This window comes from Crocuta crocuta, unplaced genomic scaffold, assembly GCF_008692635.1.
Source record: "Crocuta crocuta isolate KB4526 unplaced genomic scaffold, BGI_CrCroc_1.0 scaffold345, whole genome shotgun sequence".
Lineage (NCBI taxonomy): Eukaryota > Metazoa > Chordata > Mammalia > Carnivora > Hyaenidae > Crocuta > Crocuta crocuta.
Window position 1 is genome coordinate 3,852,619 of NW_027527574.1, and position 21,212 is coordinate 3,873,830.

The following is a 21,212-nucleotide window of genomic DNA, read 5'->3' on the forward strand; positions in this document are numbered from 1 at the left end:
GGAGGCAGCTCTACAAAAATCACTTAACTTTTTTAAGGGTTTTGGATGGGGGTGAAAGAAAAGAAAACAGGGGCGCCTGGGTGGCTCAGTCAATTAAGCATCCAACTTCGGCCCAGGTCATGATCTCATGGTCCGTGGGTTCGAGCCCTGTGTCGGGCTCTGTACTGACAGCTCAGAGCCTGGAGCCTGTCTTCAGATTCTGTGTCTCCCTCTCTCTCCGCCCCCTCCCCCTTACTCGTGTTCTGTCTCTCTCTGTCTCAAAAATAAATAAACTATAAAAAAAAGAAAGAACAGAAAATAACATCCAGTCCAACATAGATTACCAAACTTTCTCCTCCTAAGTAAAAGCATCAGAGTATAATGAAGCCACAGGAACAAAAATCCAGTAGAGTTCTACTTATTTTCTTTTATATTTTCTCACCAAAACAATGAGGAAAAATTCTTACAATGTACCACACTACTGCAGGATGTCAGAAATAGGAGGGGATGGCAGTCTGTACTTACTATTCAATTTTTATGTAACCTAAAACTATCTAAAAAAAAAAAGGTCTTTATTTTTATTTTTAATAAAATAAAAGACAAGGCAGGACAAAACTCTGTGTAATACGACTCCAGATTTTGGTTCCAGGTAGAAAATTCTTATCAATAACTAAGTTTTCCTAAGTATAAACATAATACAAGATTATTTACAAAATTCAGAAAAAGATATTAACACTAAACTTAAAAAATAAAAATTGTGAGTAGTTCAACCACATGGAAATAATCTAGGAGTTTCAAAGTATATTGCCTACCTTTTTTCACATATAAAAATATATACTACACAGTTTCGATTACATGGTATGTAAAGTATTGCACATATTTTTTTACTTAACCAACTGTGAACATTTCCTCTTATCCCTAAACATTAAGAGAAATTATTACGTTTAAGTGGAGAAGATATTGAAATACTTTATGTAATTTATTTGATACTACTCAAATTTATTCAGAAAATTATGAAACAACAGTAAAACATAAAAGAATGATTTATATCATTCCTAACCAGAGATCTTAACTTTGCTAAAATGGAATCTAAAAACTTTTTTGTTCAAATCACTAATAACTAACTCACCAGGTGATTCTCCTCCTACATCTGAAGCTTGGGTCGAATCTACTGAAGAAACCACACTGACAGCATTGGTAGGGAGATTCGTATTAAGTACAGAAGGTAAGACTGCTGATTTTTTTGTTGCAATGATGACACTTCTGTAATAAAGTAAACAGATTTTAAAATATGAAACATCACTCAATTATATTAATTTCAAAATAGAAAGTAGAAAACAAATTTTTTTAATTAATTATTTCTATTTTGATGTACAATTTAGAATATTCTCTCAACAAGAAATATTTCCAATGGTATTCCTATTTTTTGCATTTCAATTTTTTAGAATCAAGAATATATTCTTTGGAAATATAATAATCCATTGTAACATTTATAGAACTTACAATTACTATATAATATTCTTTAAATTTATGAGCATCTTTAATTACCCAACTTAAATAAAATATAACCAAAGGTATATAAAAAAGGAATTTTGGCACTCAAGTGGAAAAGTAATTAACTTTTTCTTAACCTCAGAATTGAAGGAGAAAACTCAACATGTTTCTACATGGATTTTAAAACATCACTAATTTGAAATCATAAAACCTTAGAAATCTTATAAGGTAAAAAAAAAAATGCAGATATAATTTTTAACACCTATACAATCAAGTTTCTCTTTTTAACCCCCAAAGACTATCTTTTGACAATATTATGCAAAAAAAAGCAAAAAACAATGCATAGGTATAAAAGCTGGATGCAAAAATTCCAAACAATCAAATTCATTTTGTCTATTATTCAAACACAGGTATTTATGATATACCAATTTCAATTAAAGTGTAATACTTTATACTCAAATAGTAACTAAAAGACCTTATTAGGCATAACTAAAAGGCACTTTTAATTGAAGTTAGCTCCATAAACATGCAAAAACCCAGTTAATGAGGTAAAGAGGACAGCTGATATATAATGCACTCCCACAGCAGTGCTTACTTTTAATTACCTGGTGTTAACCATAAGCCTAAAGTCTTCAACATTCAATTTATTTAATCACATCTTTTGTTGACAATATTGTAACTGCAAGCTTCAAGTATTCCCTTAACAGCTTTAAAGTATTCAGTTTCTAAATAAAGTTACTTAGATACTTGATCCCAATAAATGTATTCAAAAGTAGAAATTATGTAATTCCAGTAACTTAAAAATACATTTTATTTTTGTTGTTATACCGAAGAGAGATAATACAAAGCAAAATACGTTCTGTTTTACTTCAGTGCCTATCATGTGACGGCAAACACTGTTGCCAATTAAATCAAGTTCTCTTGTGCTAGGCATGGCTTATTCAATGTACTTGGGGGTAGCCGGTGTCACATCATTATAAGGGTGACTGCCAATGTTAACTATACACTAAAAAATAGAAGCAACAGCCACCTGAGCCCTCAATCCAAAATGGTGTGCTTAAATCATAGTAGCTTCTATCAGATGAAGACTATTGACTTTAGGGGGAGTAGATATGACCATGTGTGTGTGCATGCACACAGGGGGTACGCTCAAAACAATACAAAACATAATTTGTATATTTCCTACTCGAGGCAGAAATTCATAAACCTATTGTTTAAGAAAATTTCTAGCTGCATTCCCTAGCAACCTACTTCGGAGTGAGGATTACTATGCAGAATTTACTTTCACATTTTTTCCCAAAAGAAAGAACTGGCAAGACCTAGTTCACTCATATAATATGTAAGCACTGAAATGAGCAATAGGAAACAGTATTGGGAAAGCTGAAATTGTTTTTTCCATAACTGAAATTTAAGACATAATAAAACTACCCTATGTGCCAGCAATTCCACTCTGAGGAATTTCCTCAAAATAATTTTATGCCCACAAAATATGGGTACAATAATGTTTAAGAGACCTTATTTAATAGGCAAAAACTAGAAACAGCTCAGAATTCTTTCAGAAGAAAAATGAGTAAGTAATATGTTTAATTATACGAAAAGATCCTCAGCAATTAAAAGAAACTACTAATTAATATAACATAGGTTAATCTCAAAAGCACTGTGGACAGTGAAGAAAGCCTCATACAGAAGAACACAAACTTTGTCTCTCCTTTTACATGCAGTTCTAGGAAAAGCAAAATTCATCTATGGTAGGAAGGAATCAGAAGAATAACTGCCTCCAGGGGATGGGAACAGTCATTGGCTGGGAAGGTGCATGAGGAAACTTTCAAGACTGATGACATCTTGATCGAGGGTTTGGGTCACACAGGTGTACAGATTTGTCAAAAATTCATCAAATGGTGCACATTAACATTTGTGCCTTCCAATGCATGTACATTTTACCTTAAAAAACTATACTGATCTCTAGTTAAGGATCTGCATGCTGAAATGTTTATGAAGTGAACCGATGTCTGCTGAAACACATAAAAAAAATAAGATTGGTGGATAGAGGGATGGATATATGTAGAATTACATGATGAAGCAAATCGAGTTAAAAGCTAATTACAGTATCTCAGTGATGGGGTCTACGGATGTTCACTGTACAATTCTTTTTTTTGAACATTTTCACAATAAAATGTTAGAAAACTAGTAAAAGAAAAAATCTGCTACAGATGTTCATTCCTTACTATGTATAATCTCTAAGATGGCATGTTAGTTAAAGGCAACAAAAAACATGATCTCGTTATCTTTTTTTTTTTTTTTTAAGTAGGCTTCACACCCAGCGTGGAGCCCAGCACAGGGCTTGAAATCGTGACCCTGAAAGCAAGACCTGAACTGAGACAGAGCTGAACGCTTAACCAACTGAGCCACCCTGGAGCCTTTTAATCTCATTTCTAATCCTTTAACCTACTACCATTAATAATTCATTCAATCATGTAAAATGCTTATTCTTCACTACAGTTCAGTAAATATTTATTTTCCAAAATCTTTCTCATATCTCATTCCTAATACATCTGAAGTATCACTATCTACATGAATTTACATTTAATTCAACATTCCTCACATATTTCTACACTATGATCTTATGGTTCCTGAGCATGTATGTCATTTCACAACTCCAACCCTTTGTATATACTATTCCTCAGCCAAGCTGCCTTCCTTTAATCCCTGCTTGCCAGTAAACTTTTCCTTCTGACCTTTCAAAACCTTGCTTAAAGGTAAGCTTCCCCAGGGGTGCTAGGGTGGCTCAGTCAGTTAAGCTTCTCACTTCAGCTCAGGTCACAACCTCATGGATCATGAGTTCGAGCCCCACTTTGGGCTCTCTGCTGACAGTTCAGATCCTGAAGCCTGCTTTGGTTTCTGTGTCTCCCTCTCTCTCTGCCACCCCTCTCCAGCTCATGTTTTGTCCCTTTCTCTCAAAAATAAACAAACATTAAAAACATTTTTTTAAAGTTAAGTCTCCCCAGAGTCTCCAAATCAAAAGTTCATAATGCACTATTCTCGTGCTCCCATGCGATCCTGTATGTAAATTTATAAATCATTAATAACTATGATTTAAACTGATGATATGCCAAGGATTATTACTAAATTCTCCAAACAACCCTTACATTTTACTTCCACTTTAAAAATTAAAATAGTAAAGCTCAGACAGGTAAAATAACTTGCCAAAGTAAATGGCCTACAATTCCAGGTTTGTCCAAAAAAAGAGCTTTTAATTTGGACTCTTTTCTCTTAATGACCTTTTCCTTAAGTTTCATTGAGATATATATAATTCACATATTACACAATTCAAGTGTAGAATAAAGTGGTTTTTAGTATGTTCACAGAGTTGTGCAACCATTACCACAATCATTTTAATATTTCAACATAATTCTAAAGCATAATAATCTATAAGCAATGGTAATAAAGATTTCCAATATATTAAATTATGCATGTATGACTACTAAACTAAAAGATCTATGCGCTCAAAAGTGGGAAAAGTTTTCCTTTCTTTAGCCCACGTACGTATTTAGTACATAAATGAGAAATAAAATGAATTAATTTACAAAATCTTTGATTCAAACCATTTCTGAGGAAGCAAAATAATTATGCTTCGGTATTGGGTCACATAAAATGAAAGAAAATTTCAAGTCATAGTGATTGAAAGGACAAAAAGCAGCTGGCAGATTTCAGGATATTTTCCTTTCCTTTACTATTTCCATTATCACAAAGTTTCCACATAAAGGACTAAAGTCTTCAATTAAGTTGATCTTTAAGCAGTCATATTTATCATGTATGTAAGTACAAATTTAAATAAAGCATGTTCAACCGTTTAAAAAATTGCAGAAATTTATATTTACCACTACTCAAGAATGATCATGAAAGGACTAACATTTCACCTTTTTCTAAAATGCTTTGGAAAACACAAAAATGCAACATGCATCTCACACAAGTTTGAAATTGTATATACCAGGCAATATGCTAGGGATATCTCTGGCATTGTTCTCAGGGTGCAGCTTAAGTTTCTATTAAAGAGACTGACAGAAATCCTCGTTCATATTTAAGGAAATAACACTAGATTTTTAGTATCTGCTATCAACTTTGACTTCAAACTTTTGGGCATAAAGAATCTGTAAAATGGATATGTCTTTTAGTATTACAAGCTATTTTTCCAAACTGTCATTTAAAAACCAAATATTAAAGTATAAAATTTTACATGTTATAATTTTCTTTATAAACTCAATGAGTTTAATGAATATTAGTATCTGTGAGGCACTACACTAATACATATGAATTATTTCTATTTATAACAATCCATGAATTAAGTACTACGTATTATCATCCCCATTTTACAGACGACAAAGAAGTAATTTCCCTAAAGTTCCACATAAAAAAAGTGTAAACACTCTTGACTTTTTTTTATATGAACAAGTGAGACCTCTGTGAAAGCCTCTTTTTATTTAGCCACAACAGACAAAGAGCAACAATGCTTTCCAGATCACTAAGGTTCAGAAGTTCCATTTCAGAACCATATCAGTTTCAAATATATAAACTTTCACATAAATGCTATTTAGCATGCAAATAGTTCACTAAAGGAGAAAAGAGCATTTTAAGCCTAGCACTTTACTCCCTAAGGATCTAATTGAAAAGCCAGACAAGCCCTTGAACTTTATCAAGATAAATCCCTGGCATCCACTAATCACCAGAGAGGATCTTCAAATTAGATAAGAGCAAGAATTTTGGCATGGGAATGAACACAAACACCTTGCCATCCACAAAGCCCACAACCTGGCAGCCTTTCAGCAAGGTTCCACTCATGTAGCTGTTACTCTAAACTTTCCAGCTATTGCTTGGAAGTTGATAATTCTTAAGATATGAGGAGAGTTGTGATTTCTGACACAGCATTCCAGAGATAAATACATGATCAGAGGGATGCTTTGAAATTCCCAAAGATATTCTACCGGTCTACAGCAGCATGAAAATAGTTTTTCAAAAGGTGTCTCTTGCTAAGAAAAAGATGGGGGAAAAACAGAGCACTTTGCTTGCCATCAGACAATATGTTAAGTGTGTACTAGACATGTAAGTTCCAAATAACATCCTGCAAAATGCTATCACAAAAATTCCCCTTTGGATTCTATTTCAGTAAACCACTTAACATATATTGCTGAGGCATGGTTTCCTAATTAAATTCCTAACTCACTCACAGAAGGCATCACTAAAGCACAGATTTAATTCCTACACATTTTTAAAGAAATAAATGCCAAAAATGTTCAAATTTGGGACATTTAAGGAAACCGTCTTTGACTATTTTAGTAAGATATATTAAATTTAAATATCTACTCTCCCTTGTGGCACTTAGGAGGTTCAGTCAGTTAAGTGTCCGACTTCAGGTCAAGAGGTCATGGTTTGTGAGCTCAAGTCCCACATCAGGCTTACTACTGTCGGTGCAAAGCCCACTTCAAATTCTCATTCCCTATCTTTCTACCCCTCCCCCATTTGTGCACACGTGCACCCTCTCTCTCAAAAATAAATATTTTTTAAAAATCTACCCTCGCTTAAGTATTTGAATACTCAATCTGAGATTAATACAAACTTTAATTATAAAAGTTGAGAATATTTTAATTTTTTTTAGTGTTTTTATTTATTTGTGAGAGCAAGAGAGAGACAGCGTGAGCAGGGGAGGGTCAGAGAGAGAGGAAGATACAGAATCTGAAGCAGGCTCCAGGCTGAGAGCTGCTGTCAGCACAGAGCCCGGCGGGGCTCGAATCCACAAACCGTGAGATCATGACCTGAGCCGAAGTTGGTGCTTAACCGACTGAGCGACCCAGGTGCCCTAAGAATATTTTAAAAACTAGCTATTTATACCTTTTCCCACCCTCAAAATATAGCCACTGCTATGAATAGTTTTAAGTATATTTTTTGAGGGGCACGTAGGTGGCTCAGTTGGTTGAGCATGTCTGACTCTTGATTTGGACTCAGGTCATGATCCCAGAGTCATGGGATCAAGCCCTGAATCCAGCTCCGCGCTGGCATGGATCCTGCTTCAGATTCTCTCTCTCTCCTTCTCTCTGTTCCCTTCCCTACTAGCACATGCACTCTCTTGTTTGCTCTCTCTCTAAGAAATAAAATCCTTAAATTAAAGAAAGAATATATACAATAAAATATTCAAAGGGGAGGACCACTGTGTCAACTTCCTTTCAAATGACTCCAGAAAACAGAAGTTCTTTAAAATGGCAACTTCTCTATAAGTTAGAACTTGTATCAAGATAAAATACTGATATTTGAAAAAGAGTATGTTTAATAACTCAATACATACATGTCTTATAGGTAAAATTTCAGGCACATTAGCAAATATTTTAGTAGGCAGCAGAACCAATAAACTCAGGAATCTATAGTCTGCTTTCTAAAGCTATCAAGCTCTAAATCCCTTGCTGAATTCCTGAGTCTGCTGAAATCCACAGATTCAGACTTCTTTTCACAAAGGCTGGCACAGTACTACCAGCAAAGAGTGAAAGGTAGTCATTTGTAGGTAAAGGGGAATTCTAAGTTGTAACAAGCAAAATGATTATCCATATTAATTTGCCAATGTAATAGTAAAATTAAATTATTTAAATTATTTTTAAATCTTATTTGTATGATGAAAAACAAAAACTTGAATACTTTTTGCCTATCTACAAGCCTTCTATACAACAAAAATATCCTCATAATTTTTATAAGCTAGTTCAAAACACCCCTTTCCAAAGTTGAACCTACAAAATTTAGCAAAGTTCCTGTTTACCCTTTAAATTGTTGTAATTTATAAATATAAGCAGACTAAAACAAAAGACTATTTAAGGTACCTATCAAATGATCTGAACTGCACAGGTTGTTCAGCAGAAAGATCACCAAGAGCTCCAAGACAGGCTGGTGGCAGAAGGGCAGGATCCACTGTGACTCCATCTGCTGGGATGTTAACCAGGCTTCGAAGAATGTCCTTCACATTGACGTTTTTTGAAACTGAAACTGATGGTGCAGACTTGTTATCCAATTCATTTCCTCCATCATTTTTGGTTTCCTGAGATTTATTGACTTCTAAAGAAAGAGTACACAGCGCCTCACTGATTGCATCTGGGCCTGCACTGACACTTGGAGGTGCTATAGGAGGAGCTACATCCACATTGCTTCCTAACCCAGTAGCTGTTTCCTCCCCAATGCCTGAGTCCTTCCTTCGAGCAGATGACGTGCTTGCAGATTCTTCCACCGATGCTGGGGTTGGCAGACTGAACGCTGATGGTGTGTTTTCTACATCTTACCCAGAAATAAAAGGGAAGTACAAAAAAGACAAATTTAAAAGCAATTTTATAAGGTACATTCAGTACAATCTACTATTTATTTTTTAAGGATTTTATTTTAATTTTGGTTAGTTTCACGTACATTATATTAGTTTCAGGTGTACAACATAGTGATTCAACACTTCCATCCATCACCATGTGCTCATCATAGCACCTATTTAACCCACCCAACCATCTAGTATTTTAAGTTAGGAAATATATGGCATGTTCTAATAAAAGGCAAAAATAAATTACATAGTCTATATACTATATTGAGTTAATATAACTACAACCAAAATATGTTTTAATAAAACTATGAGAATAATAAAAGTAAAAGTGATAATAAACTATCTGAGGAAAAACTGCCAAACTGACCATGACATACCAATGGATAGCAACACAAGGCTGAAAACTACTGGCCTACAAGAAAAAATCCAAAATCCTTGATAAAATATAATAGATAAAATTTTAATAATATGAGTCTGATAGAATTTAATAATAAATCTGTCTTCTTTAACACGTCATGTCCAATACGTATAGCCATGTCTGGGCCCATAACAATGCCTGGCAAGTAGTAGGTGGTCAACAACTATTTATCAGATGACTATTCATTTCCAACTTTATCTTCTGCTATTCATGCCATCACACTTTATAACACCAAATCACGTGCAATCTGCTAAACATGGGACAGTATTTGGGACTTCTGTGCCTTAATTTCCATTTCTCTAGACAATAATTCCAAGATTTCTACCTCAAACACAGTTTCTCCTTGCTTAAAAAAAAGTTACCCTTCCTATATGCAAGAATAATACAGTAATTTTTAAAATCTAGTTCAAAAAGGGGCATCACCTACTCTCTGAGTCATTCCCTCTAATTAGGTATTCACTGCATATAAACAAAAATGTACCATCTTGCTATAAATTCAATGATTAGTCGTCAGCACTTGACAAAGCACCAACAAATGATTATTCTAACTTGCCAATATTTTTTTCACTTGGTAACAGGACATTATGCTCTTCTCATTCTTCATCTATTACCTCCCTGGTTACCTCCCTTCTTAATTCCCTTGACTTATTTTTCTCCTTGATTTCTTAAGTTGGAGGGACTTAGTACTTATCTTCCCTAACAATATTTATTCCCTTGAGTGACCTCAATCACTCTTAAAGTTTTAAAACACTACTATATCAACAAAAAAATACATACTTGTTTATAAGTGTCTACTTTACATCTTCGGATTCTAAAAGATACCTCAAACTTAACATGTTTAAAACTGAATTCATTTTTCCCTGAATATTTTTAGTCTTCAATCTATCCAACTGCACCTTATAATCATTCTTGATGACATTCCAATTTTCACATATTCATACCTAGTGTTGTAAATCCTGTTCTCTCTCCTATCAAAATATACCTAGAATCTGACAACTGCTCACTACTCTACAACTACCACCCTAGTCCTTCCCAAAATCCACTCTTTCCTGGATTATTGCAATATCCTACCAACAGGCGGTGTTAGACTGTTATATTAATAGTCCTGCTGCTCCATGCCTCCTGGCATTCACCCCTTGAATGCAGACTGGGCCTCACTTACTCTAACCAACAGAAGAAGCAGAATTAGCCAGTTCTGTGTCCCAGCTTTACAAAGGCCTAGCAGCTTATACATTTCTCAGAATCCCTGAACACCTCTGTAAGCAAGCTGGCTACCTTGCTAGAGGGAACGTGTATAGAGACTATCTATACAAAAAGATAGAGGCCCTCCAAATTAATGGAGGAAAATCAAAGAATTTGCTAAGAACAAGTATTAAGGTCCCAGACATAGAACCCCAGCTGAGCCATTTCAAGTCCGTCAGCCTCAGCTCTTAGAGCCATCCTTGCAAGGCACTAGATCTATGCGTAGAAAAGCCATCTCAAACTTTCCAACCACAGCAAACATCATGTAGAGCAGGGATGAATGATACTCACTCTACCCTGTATGAATCAAATTCACAGAATCATGATAACAAGATTAAAAACGGTTATGGCTTTAGCCACTGAACTTCGAGGTAATATGTTACACAGCAGTACACAACTAAAACACTGTTTTTTTTCCCTTGCCCTCCAGAATATATTCTCCATACAGAATCCTAACTGTTACTTTGAAAAACTTAAGTCAACTGTTAACTCCTATCTCCATTTTCCTTAGAATAAAAATCCACACTCCATTATGTCCTAATCATTCCTGATATTTTTCTCTATTCAACTGTATCTTTTCTTAGTACACCACCTTTCTAAAATACTATATAATTTATTTAGTAAATCTACTTCTTTTCTACCTTCTATTACAAAAATATAAGCTCCACGAAAGCAGACGTTCTTTTCCTCTTTTGTTCATGAGTATACCCAAATACCTACTTGGTAACGAATGAATGTTTATTAAATAAATAAATCACCTCCACTGAATGGTAGCTACTTGTATAAATGCAACAGATACTTCTCTAATGATACATCTATAACCTGCAATCACTTCTGTACCTCCAGTTATTACTGTTATTTCTTAGCAAATCTACTTCTTATAAAAGAATATGAATTACTTCTTCACAATAAATGCCAAGGCAAACAAAAATGTCTAACATGTTATTTGTAAAACATAATATTTTCTCACTTATGTTTTAATTAGATGGCTCATTTAAAAAACAAAAATCATCTCCCAATTGCAATTAACTACATGACACTTAAATTGAAATGTTTATAGTTATTAATTTTAAAATATACACTCTCATTTTATACATCAATGGATTTAAAATCTGGAATATTTTAAAGACTAGGTAATGTTTAACTTGAACTTTGGATCCCAGGGAATAAAATATGGAAACTTACCAGTAAGTGATAAATTCCCACTTTCACTACCAGGTTCTTTATATGACTGGTTATGCCTTTCATTTTGGGGTTCCAAAATGTCTCTGTACTTTGAGACCATAAGAACAGAGATAAAGTATACAACTGCCAAGGCTAAAAACTGAGCTTGTTTGCTATCCTCCTAGGGAAAAATAAAAGTAGTTGATTATGCCACTATTAAATAACATGCTTTGATCTTATTTTACATGACAATATTTACATATAAAACACATCCACAAATCTTCTGCTATAAGCTGAAAAATAATAATAAATTCATCTCAGCAAAGATTAGGCAAAGACTCTTAGAAAAATGCCTGTAAATGAGAGTTTTTAACACTTGTGAAACAAGGAAACAGACAATTTGGTTTGTCTTTAAAATTAAGTAACTCAGTCTGAAGACATATGGCATAATATACCTTGTAAGATTAATCAAATGACAATTATCATTATATATGTATAATTATTTTTACTTCTAATCATAAGAATTAAAATATGTAGAGGCACCTGGGTGGCTTAGCCCAACTCTTGATTTGGGCTCAGGTCATGATCCCAGGGTCATGGAACTGAGCCCCACAGCAGGCTCTACACTGAGCATGGAGTTGGCTTAAGACTCTCTCTCCTTATGCCCCTCTCCCTGACTCATTCACTCGCTCTCTCTCTCTCTCCCTTTCTCAAATTAAAAAAATATATATCCAAAAAAAATCACAATTAACAAGTTTCCTAAAAGGCAAACATCCAAGAGAAAAAAGGGTGAGGTAATCAGATACAGAACAAAATGTCAAAGGCATTCCCAGGAGTATTTTAAATAGTACAGACAACCAAGCGTCTAAGATTGAAAATACAGTCTCTGCCAGAAAGAAAGGGACAAACTAAACTGAACTCTAGAAGAGGTCGAGGCTTCATCTTAGTTCTACAGATCACCTACATGTCTGTATACTGATGATTTCTTCATCTAGTCCAATACTCCATCTTCAAAGGGACCCTGCACATGTCACTAATCTGATAATGCTCAAAATACGTTTGCACTTAAGGGAAAAATTTCAACTTATCCATCAAATTCTGAAAACCAGAGGTACCCCAAGTAGCAGTAAATTTATAATAAAGAAAACAAAGAACACTGTTGCCTAGCAGATAAGTAAATGGCAACTATTAGTGCCAAAGAAACAAAGTTAATTAGCTAGTGTCAAATGTTTTTGACACAATTTCTGGGAAAGAATGAGATACCATGCTCTACCTGAGCATTTCCACTTAATACAATGATTAATCTGACAAAAATCTATGGTACTCTTTAGGCTCATATGTAAGAACTTATTAGTCTTGATGGAAAAGATAAACATACATGTTCCCTGTTTTATTAACCATCCCTTTTCTCCAAACACTCCTGTGTTCTACTGCCACACAAGTCTGGTGCTATTATAATAACTATTGCTAATAATGTTGACATTAAAAGTGCAGGCAAATAACTTACTTGATCTTAACTCTTAATCCATTACAAATTATTTATGCCTATCTAAGTACTTATTTAGCCCATTAATATGTTCAATATTTACTTATTACAGTATGGAATTTACAGTGTAAGCCTGATTTTTGTCCAAAGAAGAAATATCCCAAAGATCCTTATGTTTCAGCCTTTTATCCCAGAATCAATTTGTTTTCAATTGTAAGTATCACTTACTGAATACGTATAACAGATCGGGCACTGTACTAAGTAGTTCAAACACATTCATTAATCCCTTTTATCAAGATGAGGCCTAGAAAAATACTTTACCTAGGGGTACCTAATTGAAAAAGCAAATGTGAACTCAGATTAGAGTGATTACAGGTTAGCACTTAAGCTAGGGTAATAACTTCTTTATATTGCCAATCTAAGGTCATTTCCTTTTTTCATCAAAATTGGATTATACTAAAAGAGACTCTCGGATATAGTCTGGGAAACATGGTCTTTTTTCTAAAACTTCTATGAGTATAAAACTTTTTAGTTACAAGAAAATTTTAATTATTAATTACTTTTAAAAATTACATGTTATGGCAATGAGAAACAATGAAATCTGGCCATGTGTAGCAACGTGGATGGACCTTGAGGGTGTTATGCTTAGCGAAATAAGTCAGGCAGAGAAGGACAAATATCATATGTTTGCACGTATAGGAGGATTAGGAGGAACTTGACGGAGGAACAAGGGGGAGAAGAAGGGCGGAAATGGTGGGGGAAAGGGAGAGAGGCAAACCATGAGAGACTCTTGAATGCTGACAAAAACTGAGGACTGATGGATGTGGGGGGGAGGGGGGAGATGGGCATGGAGGAGGGCACTTGTGGGGATGAGCACTGGGTGTTATATGGAAACCAACTTGACAATAAACTATTTGTAAGGAAAAAAAGAAAAGAAAAACAAAAGAAAAAAAAACTACATGTTAAACACAGGAGATATTCTAATTCTCTGTCCAAATATCGTGACATAAAAACTTGTTATAAAGTTTCAAAGAGCCAAATCATACACAACAAGGATGAATTTTCATTTCATTTTAAGTACTATGGGAAACCATTAGAGAGTATTTAAAGCCAAAGAATTATATTACTTATTATACTTTAAAAATCACTGTAGGAAAAACAAAGCTAATAGGGCAATGGACTCAATGACATAAAGGAAAGTACCAGCAATCTTTGGTCCCCAAATAAACCACAGTCAGTGGGTTTTGGGGAAAAAAAAAAAAAAAAAGTTAATGGTTTCTTAATGAAAGGAATAAACCTGCTACCAAAAAGCAAATAAATAGATGTACGGAGGCAACACAGCTAATGATTAAGATCAAAATTTCAAGAACCACATTCCCTAGGTCCTTAACCCACTTCCACCTTGTACCACTTGTATGATCTTAACCATAATGTTTAACCTAACACTTCCATCTTTCTCATAGGAGAACTGCATGAAATAAGTGACACAGCACATCCATTACCAAGCTTAAAAATGCAGTAAACATTCAGTAACTATTAACTATAGCTAATAACTACTAACCACAACTACTACTAACAAATTGTATATGTATACAAAACCTAGTTAAGAACTCAAGAGAGGACGAAACCCTATAAAAAGAGGAGAAAATTAAAATTAAAGTACAAAGTTTATTAAAATCTTGCATGTGAAATAGAACATCTAGTACTAAATGCAGTTACGTATTCAATAAATATTAACTAATGATAATACTACAAATGCTGGTGAGTAGGATTACAATTTTTTTTTTTTTCTTGACAGGGAGAGAGAGAGAGAGCATGAACAGAGGGGTAGAGGGAGAGACAGAATCTGGAGCAGGCTCCACAGGCCTAGGTGGACTCCATCTCACAACCCTGGGATCAGGACGTGAGTGAGCCAAAATCAAGAGTCGGACACTTAACCAACTGAACCACCTAGATGACCCCAAATAATTTTTATTTTCATCTTTATACTTTCTTTCATCTTTGAACTTTCTTATATAACTATAGAATTTATACATGAAACTGTGGCATATAACAAAATCAACTAAAACCAACATTTGAAAACATTTAAGGGGCGCCTGGGTGACTCAGTCAGTTAAGCATCCGACTTCAGCTCAGGTCATGATCACACAGTTAGTGGGTTCAAGCCCCGTGTCGGGCTCTGTGCTGACAGCCATCTCAGAGCCTGGAGCCTGCTTCAGGTTCTGTATCTCCCTGTCTCTCTGATCCTCCCCTGCTCACGCTGTCTGTCTGTCTGTCTCTCTCTCTCTCTCTCTCTCAGAAATAAATAAAACATTAAAAACAAAAGTTGTTTTTTTAATTTAAAACCACCACATTTCATCATGTGCCTTTTTAATTTTTTTAATGTTTTTTTTATTTATTTCTGAGAGAGAGAGACAGACAGACAGCGTGGGCAGGGGAGGGTCAGAGAGAGAGATACAGAATCTGAAACAAGCTCCAGGCTCTGAGCTAGCTGTCAGCACAGAGCCTGATGTGGGGCTCAAACCAATAAACTGTGAGACCATGACCTGAGCCAAGGTTCGACACTTAACCGACTGAGCCACGAAGGCGCCCCATCATCACGTGCCTTTATATCGTAATTCTAGTCCTTTGAGGAAAAATATCCAATATTCAGTAAAAATCATATGCCATTTACAATTTGAATATTTCATTACTTTCAGAGCACAGATTCTGGAGTTTAAGACTGCTGGGTGGGAATCCTATCATTTACTAGCTCCAACAGCTTGAACAAGTTACTCAAGCTCTCTGTGCCTCAGATTCCTCATTTATAAAATGAGAATTACAAAAGAACACAACTCAAGAAGTCATTGGATTTAGTACATGTGAAGCACTTAAAGTGCTTAATATGTAATAATGTATTATTCTTTTTAGTATCATTACTTTGATATATTAATTCTACTTTATATAGATAGTACTTTCCAATCTTCTAAGATTCTAAAATTCCTGTCAAGAGAATTGGTTCTAGGGGCGGCTGGGTGGCTCAGTCGGTTAGGCGTCCGACTTCAGCTCAGGTCATAATCTCACGGTTTGTGGGTTCGAGCCCCTCATCGGGCTCTGTGCTGACAGCTAGCTCAGAACCTGGAGGCTGTTTCAGATTCTGTGTCTCCCTCTCTCTCTGACCCTCCCTTGCTCAGACTGTCTCTCTCTCAGAAATTTTAAAAACATTTTAATTAAAAAAAAGTGAATTGGTTCTAGCCCTTCTTATCTCTACTCAACTATTATATATCACAATGAGTTTTTACTCTCAATACTTTGAGCCTAGGTAGAAATATGTATCAGCTAAGACTATGTGAAAGAAAAACTGTAACTTACTATGTCTCTGAAGACAACTGCTCTAAGCCGATTAATATCCATGTCTTGTAGGAGCTTGTCAAAATCTCTTACTGGAGATATGCCACCAGTTATAATGTCCAGTGGACTCTATTTAAGACAAAAAATATATATGTATTACACAGACATTTTAAAAAATTAGTACAGTATCCCAAGAACCAAGAAAAAAAAGGCTACAATGTTGTTTCTCCTAGTTTATTTTTTCCTAATTCCTTCTCTCTTCTTTTTGGGGTACCGGGATAGAGGTGGGGGTCACAAAAGGGAGCCATAAAGGAAAAGTCAAACTTCATTCTAACTCACCAAGTACATGAAATACAAACTGACATACTCAAACGAAAAGGTATCAAAGATACAAGAAAAGTAAACACTTGGAAAAACAGACAAGATTAAGTATAAGCAAATCTTTACTGTATATTTAAACACAAATATTTGAATGTTATGGCCACAGACTAAAATAACTATTTTTAGAACCCCTGTCAGATTTACTTAACTTTATGCTGAAATGAACTAAATATAAGATCTTAATCATAAAATAAGAGGCACTTTTTTATTAAATTAATTATTCTGTATGCTTACCTTTGCTGCAGATTTCCCCATGGGAATCAGGCTCTGCACGATTTTCTGGCCTTTGGCTGTATCTCCTCTAGCTTTCAGCTGTGAATGCTGCTGACACTCTAAACAATTCCTAACTGCCACTGCACACACTGTAATTTAAGGAAAAGATTGGGCAAGAAAATAAAATTTTATTTAAGATTTTGGAACTGATAAAAAGCACCTACAGAATACAATTTACATAAGCTTTTATGTGAAACAGATTACTTTCAGCAAATACCTAAAATGTTCCTGGACTTTATCGCCTAGGGTTTGTTTTGTGACTTTGTTAGCTACTCTGTTCAGAGTAGCTATTGCTAAGAAAGAATCATTTCAGGAATCTAAATCAACAGGCTAATGTTTCTTGAGCTCCACTAAGCTAAACTGGAATGATCTTTTATTAAGGAAAACATAGGAAAGGAACTGGAAAGTAGGAAAAAAGAGAAAGCAAATCACATTGCCATTTACTAGTCTAGAAAAATAATCTGCTATCACCATCATCAAAAAAAAAATAGTTAAACTTAAAACTTGCATGTATTTCATTATAGCATGATAACTGTAGAGGCTGATAAAAGGTATAGCATTTATAGAAAATATGTACAGGGTCTACATTTAACTGGTTTTCATTAAAACCATTTAAAAGGTGGGGTTTAGACGGGGCGCCTAGGTGGCTTAGTCAGTTAAGCGTCTGACTTTCACTTAGGTCATGATCTCGCAGTTCGTGGGTTCAAGCCCCGCGTCGGGCTCTGTGCTGACTGCCAGCCCAGAGCCTGGAGCCTATTTCAGAGTCTGTGTCTCCCTCTCTCTCTGACCCTCCCCTGCTCACTGCTCACGCTGTCTCTCTCTCTCTCTCTCCCTCCTAGAAATAAATAAAAATATTAAAAAAAAAAAAAAAGGTGGGGGTTAGAAAAGAGACTGTGATTAATATAGTCCAAAACAGCCTCTCCAGTATTATGCTAAGTGACATAAGTCAGAATGAGAAAGACAAATACTGTATGATTCCACTCAAAAATGGAATCTAAAAAAATTAATAAGTAAAAAGCATAATCAGGCCTATGAATACAAAGAACAAATTGATGGTTATCATGGGGTAGGACGGTGGCCAATGGGCCAAATGGGTGAAGGGGAAAGAGAGATACAGGCTTCCAACTATGGAATAAGTCACAGGAATAAAAAGCAGAGTATAAGGAATACAGTAAATGATATTGTAATAGCAATGTAACTAGACATAGCCTAATGTACAAACCTGTCAAATCACTAAGTTGTATACCTGAAATTAATGTAACATTGTGTGTCAACTACACTCAAATAACTTTATCCAGTAGAAACCATCACATTTATAAACAATGACCCCCAAATCTTTGTTCAAGATTTGATGTTCTAGTATATTACTGCCAGATGTTAACCTTTTTTTTGTTTTCGACTAATTGAACAGTTTCATCAATATTATACTCTTAAAATGGTGATCTTCTCTGAGCATAAATCCTATAAAATAGTTATATATAACATATAATTATGAAATATTACAGAGTCTGCAACAGCACTGTTTGTTAACCTGTTGAGTTATGTAAATTCTAGAATTTGGTTGGAACATTTTCAACAACTTAAAATAAGTAGTAAATTAAATGAGTCACCTGTTCAAAAAAATAATCACCTCTCTAAATGTCTCCCCAGTCAGTTACTCATGTTATTTAGAAATTAATTTTGAAGTTTAAATGATGAATTAGATAATACAAAAGTGACTATGAATTGCTTAATATCATAGGGATCATCTCAATTCTCAATTAAATCAGTAGCACTCAGAGTATGTGAACTGAACAAAAGTAGGAAAGAAAATTAAGAACAAAATGGTAAATTTCTCTGGGGACTCGAAGTACCACCACACTATCCTATGGCTAGCAGACATAGAATTGAAACAGGAAAGTATTCAGAAAAGTGCAAGACAGCAACACATGTTGGGGAAAAGGAAGCAAGGGGCTGGATGGGGGGCGGGAGGGAGGGAGAGAGAGTATGAAAAATGACTCATATCTGAAACCAGGCCTAGAAAAAATAACTACTTTTCTGTCCTAGGTTGCATAAAATGAAGTTAGGGTATCACAGAGTTAAAAACCATACTACATTCATCAGTCTCAGTAGTACAAGTTACTCTTACTGTTGCTATCCTGCCTTCTTACCTCCAACCTCAGGAAAGAACAGGAGTAAGGAGACCACGGATCAAACACTTGGGCTGTTTACCGAGCTTGCCATACTCTATTAAAGACCCCGAACAAGCAGTTTTCTGAATCTCATTCCCATATATAAGAAGACATGGTGCTGGGGTAGATCAAACTATGAAAATGAGGGAGACAGAATATTTCCCTAATTTCTGAAGACTTCAGTAGAGCACTGATGGCGTAGCCATTTACTTTTAATTCCAGAAATATACTCTTCATAGGTAAGTGGCAAACTTCACAAACTGGCATATACAAAAGTAATGGAGTCAAAATAGCTTAATTATATTACTAATAGAAAGTTCAATGAAGTATGTTATAACAGAAAAAGTAGGAACACAAGTTAAACTATATTAAATTCTAACTTCACCAATTACAGCTTTTGGATTTTAAATACATTTCCTAACTTCTCTGATCTTAAATATCCTCATGAATAAAAGAAAATAATTGCTGACTCACTGAAAATCTGCAATAACAAATGTAGTCAACAAATGATAGTCTTTGTTTTCTAATATTCACCACCTGAATCTCTTAAAATTTTAAAACAAATTTTTATAAACTGTCACATCAAGTTCTTTAGAGCATCCTAAGTTGAAAAGTACTTTGAATAGCATTTGGAATAATCAAAACATAATCGTTGCACCAAAAAACTCTAAATATTTATCAGCTTATGTAATAGATATTCCTACTAGAAACAGGAAAATATTTCATTACTTAGATCTTCCAGATTCCTTATTTATGATCTCTCTTCATATGTCAGTGGTTCCTAGTGATTTTGCTTCCATTTCCTCATCCCCATCGTCCTACTTGCTTCTCTCCATTTAATAAGCAAATCATGAACAAGTCTCGGTATCTACAACTAGATGCAAGAAACCTTCTGCATAGAGAAAAAATATTTTGCTTCACCTAAGAAAGTCCTGATGGCATACAAATTCTTTATGTATTTTACTTTTACCTCAGCAAGAACTGCCTTCAGGAGAAGAAGGGAGATTTATTAATTTCAGGAGGTGCTCCAACAAATTATCAAAGCTCTTGTGGATAAAGGCTCTACTTGAATGATACTAGTTTAGAAACTTGCTAAGTCAACACGTGGAGGCAAGATGGCGGAGAAGTAGGGAGCTCCATACATTTCCCTCGCCCACATCTCTCAAATGGAGAGGGCCTGAAGCCATAGGAACCCTTACAGAATCCAGGAGTTTGGGAGGAAAAGGAGACAGAGTCTGCTGAGAAAACCTTATAGCATGAGTGAGAACTTGGGAAGACAAAAATGGGCCAGGACCAAGAGACATGGAGGGTGGGGAGGGAGCCCCCTTTGTGGAGAGCCGCGGGGAGTCGAGGGGAGAAGAAAGAGCGGCTGAAACTGCTCAAGGAACTGTCCCTATTCCTGGAGAAGAGAAAAACCTAAGCTTCTGATACAGAGTGATCCAGTTTCCAGCTGTGCAGCTGACCTTGAACTGGACACCTGGGAACTGCTCCTCTGCTCACCAGCTCAAGCCGGAGGGGAAGTAGCGCGTCCTTGAAGCTGTTCTCCTGCACTTCCAGCTCGGCTAGATCCACAGTGGGGAGGCGACAGGCTTGAAACTGTTCAGAGGGACTCAGCCTGCGGGTTTATTTTGGGCGATATCAATGGGGCGCGAGGACTAAAACTTGGAAACACAGCATGGCTTGGGACATAGAGCATGGCCCACCTTGGCTACGCCCGCGGCACAGTGAGATCAGACCCAAAAGAGTGAGTTGCAACGCTTGATTCGAGAATGGACAGGGGCGCCGCCATTTTTCTCCCCACAACCACCAAGGCAAGACCTCAGGAAGCGGCCCAGAGGACACGGTGGAGGATAAGACCTGCCTACACCAAACCACGCCCAGCACCACTTGAGAGCTTTTTTTTTCTTTTTTAACCAGAGCCCTGGGCAAGACCAACAT

At 35.6% G+C, this 21,212-nt stretch overlaps 1 protein-coding gene across 5 annotated transcripts in view; it reads right to left on the reverse strand.

The window, feature by feature from the left end:
* Nucleotides 1–21,212, reverse strand: part of LRBA (LPS responsive beige-like anchor protein) — a 720,310-nt gene that overhangs the window by 530,473 nt on the left and 168,625 nt on the right. For all 5 annotated transcript variants that reach the window (XM_077770789.1, XM_077770783.1, XM_077770775.1 and 2 more), the window contains exons 27-31: nt 17,065–17,192; nt 16,471–16,578; nt 11,655–11,814; nt 8,331–8,778; nt 1,109–1,242 (exon numbers count right to left, since the gene is read on the reverse strand). In XM_077770789.1, coding sequence (XP_077626915.1) covers nt 1,109–1,242; nt 8,331–8,778; nt 11,655–11,814; nt 16,471–16,578; nt 17,065–17,192 — 978 coding nt within the window. The remainder of the gene's footprint in view (nt 1–1,108; nt 1,243–8,330; nt 8,779–11,654; nt 11,815–16,470; nt 16,579–17,064; nt 17,193–21,212) is intronic.